This window comes from Molothrus aeneus, chromosome 27 (assembly GCF_037042795.1).
Source record: "Molothrus aeneus isolate 106 chromosome 27, BPBGC_Maene_1.0, whole genome shotgun sequence".
Classification (NCBI taxonomy): domain Eukaryota; kingdom Metazoa; phylum Chordata; class Aves; order Passeriformes; family Icteridae; genus Molothrus; species Molothrus aeneus.
In genome coordinates, this window is record NC_089672.1 from 1,624,001 (window position 1) to 1,630,000 (window position 6,000).

General features: G+C 60.3%; 1 protein-coding gene across 2 annotated transcripts in view; it reads left to right on the plus strand.

Moving 5' to 3' along the window:
- Positions 1-6,000, plus strand: part of CSNK1G2 (casein kinase 1 gamma 2) — a 43,858-nt gene that overhangs the window by 33,620 nt on the left and 4,238 nt on the right. The window contains exons 3-11 of one of the 2 annotated variants that reach the window (XM_066566142.1): positions 596-636; positions 1,147-1,216; positions 1,529-1,677; positions 2,491-2,725; positions 2,905-2,990; positions 3,337-3,421; positions 3,496-3,644; positions 4,049-4,132; positions 5,584-5,688. In XM_066566142.1, coding sequence (XP_066422239.1) covers positions 596-636; positions 1,147-1,216; positions 1,529-1,677; positions 2,491-2,725; positions 2,905-2,990; positions 3,337-3,421; positions 3,496-3,644; positions 4,049-4,132; positions 5,584-5,688 — 1,004 coding nt within the window. The remainder of the gene's footprint in view (positions 1-595; positions 637-1,146; positions 1,217-1,528; positions 1,678-2,490; positions 2,726-2,904; positions 2,991-3,336; positions 3,422-3,495; positions 3,645-4,048; positions 4,133-5,583; positions 5,689-6,000) is intronic. The other variant, XM_066566143.1, reaches the window with a different exon arrangement.

Sequence of the window (6,000 nt, forward strand, 5' to 3'; positions counted from 1 at the left end):
CTCCTGGCCTCCCCTGTGCCCTTGGGTGGGCAGGACCATCCCCAGGGATGAGGTTCATTCACACACACGTACACACAGGTGTGTGCCATTCCCAGGAGTGACCCCAGCCCTGGGGGACAGATTCCCACCTGCCTGTGGTGCCCTCAGACCAGTGCCAGCTGTGCCAGTGCTCCTGGCTGTCCCTCCTCCCTGCCACCCTTTGCAGGCTCCCCCTGGCCAGTGTCTTAACTCAGTGTCCCCCAACTCTGGCCATCCCTCCATAGCCCCCTCCCCCTGGGGGGCTGGAGAAGCACCAAGTCTCAGCCTTGTCCCATCCCTGCTGCTGCCCCCTCCCATCAGCCTTGGCTCCAGCCCCAGGAGCCTCCCCATGCCAGAGGAATCCACATTCCCCACCTGGGGATAATTAGCAGGCATGTTGCAACTCCCCACAGTGGATTCTGCTCCCCGTGCCTTGAGGCTCCCTCAGGTGTTGTGGGAGCTGCAGAACCTGTTCAGAATGTTTTTGAGCCCAGGAGCCCTCAGGGACAGCGGTGGATGTGTGGTGGGGGTGATGCAGGATCTGCTTTTCATCTCCTTTTTGTGTCTCTCCCCGCAGGGAAGAATCTCTACACAAACGAATACGTAGCTATCAAATTGGTGAGTGGCTGTCAGAGCAGGGAGTTCCTCCGTGGTCGGGGTGGGGGATGTTCCAGCCATTGGGAAGGAGGCTTCTCCCCTTTCTCCCATGGTGTTGGGCTGGGATGTGATGGATGTGGTGGCTGGGTGGCTGTGCTGGGAATTGAGGGCAGTCTGGGAGCACACATCATTGCAGCTGGGGTGATCCAGGTCTGGGCAGGGAAGAGCTGAGTCTTGCTTCTCCCAGCCCTCAGCGTGGCCTGTGCTGTGCTCAGCCAGTGCCAGCAGCAGAGAGGGTGGCCCCACTGGTACCTGATCCCATGAATGTTTTCCCCTCTCTGGATGAGATGATCTGGCTCCCATATGGGCTGATTTCTCTCATCATCCCCTGAGGCTTCATCCCTTTTATACCACTTACTCCCAACCCCAAATGCTCTCAGTCCAGCTCCTGCCAGCATGTGGAAGATGTGTCTGACACCCAGACCCCCTAAACATCTTCCTACATAACTGTTCTCCTTTCTCTCCTCCAAGGAACCCATAAAATCCCGGGCCCCCCAGCTGCACCTGGAGTATCGGTTCTACAAACAGCTCGGCAATGCAGGTACGGGCTGGGCTGCCCTGGGGAGCTGCTGGGAGAGAGGCTTTCCCTAAATGTGACTCTGCAACTTCACCCCCAGCTGGAGCTCCTGCCCATCTGCTCCACAGGGTTTCACACAGATGCCTTGTCTCATCTTTGATCTCTTTTGATTTAGTTCTTTGCCCCCACCACCCCCGCAGCAGAGTCAGGGATGCAGATGGAGCTGCCCCGAGCAGAGCCAGGCTGGCTGTGTGGGGACATCCCCCCTGCAGTGGCATGGCTGTGACAGAGTGGCCCTGCTGCAGCCCTGCACAGCCCCTGCTCCATCTCTTGCAGAAGGAATTCCTCAGGTTTACTACTTTGGCCCCTGTGGGAAGTACAACGCCATGGTGTTGGAGCTGCTCGGACCCAGCCTGGAAGATCTCTTTGATCTGTGTGATCGAACCTTCACACTCAAAACTGTCCTGATGATTGCCATCCAGCTGGTGAGTGCAGCCCTGCACTGCTCCCCTGCAGCCCTGCACTGCTCCCCTGCAGCCCTGCATGGCTGCCCTGGGGAGCAGGGGGTGTGTGGGCACCGTGGGCAGGCAGCATGGGCATCCCATGGGGAATGGGGGGAAGATGCTGGCACAACCCAGCCTGGCTCACCTGGTCCCTTCTGAGGGGGAGCTCTCCACCCTTCTCAGCCCCTCTCTGAGCCTTGACAAGCCTCTAAGTGTGCCCAGAGCATCTCAGTGTGTGCCTGTGACCGTGTTCACAGGGGTCTGAGGATGAGGGAAGAGATGAGGATCTGACTCCATGTTTCAGAAGGCTTGATTTATTATTTTATGATATATATTATTTTAAAACTATACTAAAAGAATAGAAGAAAGGATTTCATCAGAAGGCCAGCTAAGAATAGCAAAAGAAGGAATGAATAACAAAGGCTCTGTCTTGAACAGAGAGTCTGAGCCAGCTGAGCTGTGATTGGCCATTAATTAGAAACAACCACATGAGACCAATCCCAGATCTACTTGTTGCATTCCACAGCAGCAGATAATCATTGTTTACATTTTGTTTTTGAGGCTTTTCAGGAGGAAAAATCCTAAGGATTTTTCATCAAAGATGTCTGTGACATGTGCCCAGGGTGCAGCTGGCCTGGGGCTGTGTCCCATGGTGGGAAGGAGCTGATGTGCCCATCCTTGGGGCTGGGGCTGAGGGGAGCAGGGGAGAGGTGGCCAGAGCAGGGCCCAGGGCAGGGGTGTGCAGGACACAGGGTGGGGCTGTGCCCTGGCACTGACACTTCCCTTCTGCCCCAGATCACACGGATGGAGTATGTGCACACCAAAAGCCTGATCTACAGAGATGTGAAGCCCGAGAACTTCCTGGTGGGGCGGCCGGGCAGCAAGCGGCAGCACACCATCCACATCATCGATTTTGGCCTGGCCAAAGAGTACATCGACCCCGAGACCAAAAAACACATCCCCTACCGAGAGCACAAGAGCCTGACAGGGACAGCACGTTACATGAGCATCAACACCCACCTGGGGAAAGGTGTGTGGGCAGGAGCCAGCCCTGCCTCCTGCTGAAGGGAGGGACTGCAGGGCGGGGGTGCCAGAGGTGGGCATGGGGACAAGCTGCCTCCCCTGCTCTTCAGGGTGCTGCAGGACCTGGGGGCTGGACAGGGACAGTGGCTCTAGTGGGAACTGACCCATGTCTCTTTCTCCATGCAGAACAAAGCCGCAGGGACGACCTGGAAGCATTAGGGCACATGTTTATGTACTTCCTCCGTGGGAGCCTTCCTTGGCAAGGCCTCAAGGTAAGTGCCAGCTCCTGCTGCCCCTGGGCATGGCTTCCTGTGGGTGTGGCTCTGCCCTGGCATGGGGAGGGGGAAGGTTTGGCCCCTGGGGTGTTGGAGGGTTAGCACCCTGCCAGCTCTGAGCTCCGTGCCAGGCCCTTGCAGTGCTCTGCAGGTCTCCCTGTGTCCTCCCAGCTGCTCTCACAGTGGCTGTCCTGGAAACCCTGGGGTTTGTCCTCCAGACCTGCCCGGGGAGGGAGTTTCCTGGGAAGGAGTTACCTGGGAAAGGAGGCCCAAGCAATCACACACGGTGTGACAGCCCAGAGCAGTGCCTGGCCCCTGTGCTGACCCCCCTTGTCCCTGCCAGGCTGACACACTAAAGGAGAGGTACCAGAAGATCGGTGACACCAAAAGAGCCACCCCGGTGGAGGTGCTCTGTGAGAACTTCCCAGGTGAGAGCTATGCCCAGCCCAGCCCCCTGCCCTGAGCCCCCTGTGCCTGTCCCCTGAGCCCCCTGTCCCCACAGAGGAGATGGCCACGTACCTGCGCTACGTGCGGCGCCTGGATTTCTTTGAGAAGCCCGACTACGACTACCTGAGGAAGCTCTTCACAGACTTGTTCGAGAGGAACGGTTACGTGTTCGACTACGAATACGACTGGGCAGGGAAACCTCTGGTGAGTGAGAGCCCAGGGCCTGGGGACACAGGGGGAGGCACCCCAGGGAGCAGGGACAGCAGGACAGCAGCCAGGGAGGAGGTGGCTCTCAGCCATCCCAGCCACACACTGTGTCCAGGGACGAGCTTCACCCTCCTCACCAGTCACAGCTCCAGGGCTGTAACACAGGAATTTGAGGCTCTTGGAGCCAAGGGGACCCCAACAGCTGAGCTCTTTCACCTCACTGCCATGGGTGCATTCCTTGGGCTCACTGCAGCCAGATACCAAGCATGGCACTGCTGGGGCAGGGGCAGGGGCAGTGATCAGGCCCTGCTTCTGGGGGGTTTGGCATGTTTGGCCACAAGTTGGGTCTGGCTGCGGGGTGTTGGGAGGGACTGCACTGACATTGTCCTTTGTGTCCCCAGCCCACCCCCATTGGCACGATGCACAGCGAGGTGCAGGTGCAGCCCCCGAACAGAGACAAAGCACAGCCACACACCAAACACCAGGTGAGCAATGGCACAGCCTGCCTGGGGCAGGGGACCACGGGCTGGGCAGCTCAGGCTGCAGCTCCAGGGATGTGGAGCCCAGCAGGGATGGTGGCAGGGACTGGAACTTGGCTTTCCCTCAGTGCTGTCTGTGGGAGGAGTTCCCTCCCACAGCTCTGGGTCTGTGGCTCACCCGGGCCCAGGGCAATGTCCCTGTGGCCTGGCAGAACAGGGAGGAGGCACTGTGGGGGCTGTAGTGTGATTGGGGGGTGCCAGGCCTGGACATCAGCTGGTGAGGGGCAGGGTCCAGCCTGGGGTGTGGGCGAGGGCTTGGTGCAGGCTGAGACACCTCTGCTCACTGTCTCCATGGGGAGACTCGCTGCTCTGCTTGATGCCCTTCCATTGATGGGACAGTGACATGGGACAAGGGAGGGCAGGACTGGGGGGCAGCTTGGCTGCATTTTGTCCCGTGCTGGGGCTGCCTCTGTTCTGGGAACGGGCAGGGCACAGGGAGCCCAGCCCGGGGCAGGGATCAGGCAGAGCTGTATGGGAAAGGGTCCAGGCTGCTCAGAACTGCTCCAGTGCTGTGGCCTGTCCTGCCCTAGTGCAGGACACGTGTGTCTGGCACTGCTGCCACTGAGAGCAAACCTCATGTGTTTCCAGCAGTCCTGTACAAACCCTTGTCCTCCCAAACCTCCTTGGGGGCAGAGCACCTGCAAAGGGGCTGGAGCAGGGGGTACAGCGCCCTGTCCTCCCCAGGCTGCTCCTGCCCAGCACAGGGAGCCTGGCAGGGCTTCCTCAGGGAGAGGAAAATGTCAAATCCATCACCTCTGGCTCATTTCTGGGAGCTGACTCCCAGTAAGGTCTGCTGTGTGCCCGCACCCCAGGGAAGTGCCATGGTGGATATCCCTTCTCCAGAGCAGGGGGAAGAGCAAAGCACAGCGCTCCCAGAGCACGGGAGCAGTGTCCAGCCTGGGGACACAGGGTGTCCCCACAGCTCTGGGGCCGTGCTGTGCTCACTGGGGGAGGGTTTGGCCCAGCTCGTGGCACACAGGCCCTGCCGAGCCCTGCGTCGTCCTGGGGCTGCGGCGTCACCTGGGCCTGGCTGCAGCTCCGGCTCTGCTGCCCCAGCCCACTCCCAAACACGGTCCCCAGCCCTGCTGGAGCTGGCCCTGCTCCAGGGGCTGCGTGGGGCTGGCCCTGGGGGGTGTGTGTAGGTGGCAGGGGGACACAGACCCCCGTTGTCACCGCAGGGACCGCTCTGGGAGCCGCCGGGACGGTGCTGCACGGGTGCCCTCCGCAATCACCAACTCGAGCTGCTCCGGTCATGTTTTTGCTTTTGCATGTCTTATTTTCTCGACTCCCTTTGCCACTTTTCCCACCCTTTCCCTCCACTTCTCCCTTCTCTTCCCCATTCTCCCTCTTTTTCTTTTGTTTCTTTTCATTCTGTTCCTCCTGCCTGTCGCGAGCAGCCGCCCGAGGGGACGGAGTTGTGGGATCCTCAGGCCGGTGGGCAGCCTGCCGAGGAGCCTTTGGGAGCTCACCTGGCAGCCGGCAGGCTCGGGGGGTCCGTGCAGGTACATGAAACCTCCTGGGGCAGGGCGGGCACGGGAGGGAGCGGAGCCACCCTGGGCCTCGTGGCCGCCCGCGGAGCCGGGATCAGCCCCGCTCCCCCGCCCCAGGGCTGCACATCCCGGGGTCCTGCCCACGTGCTGCCTGTCCCTGTGGTGTGACGGGATGCTCACGGCTCACAGACGAGGCTGGTGCTGCTTCCCGGGGGCTGCTGGGCTCCCTTGGTGCTGCCAGGGGGAATTAGAGGTGGTTGGAGATGGATGGGTGGATGGATGGATGGATGGATGGATGGATGGATGGATGGATGGATGGATGGA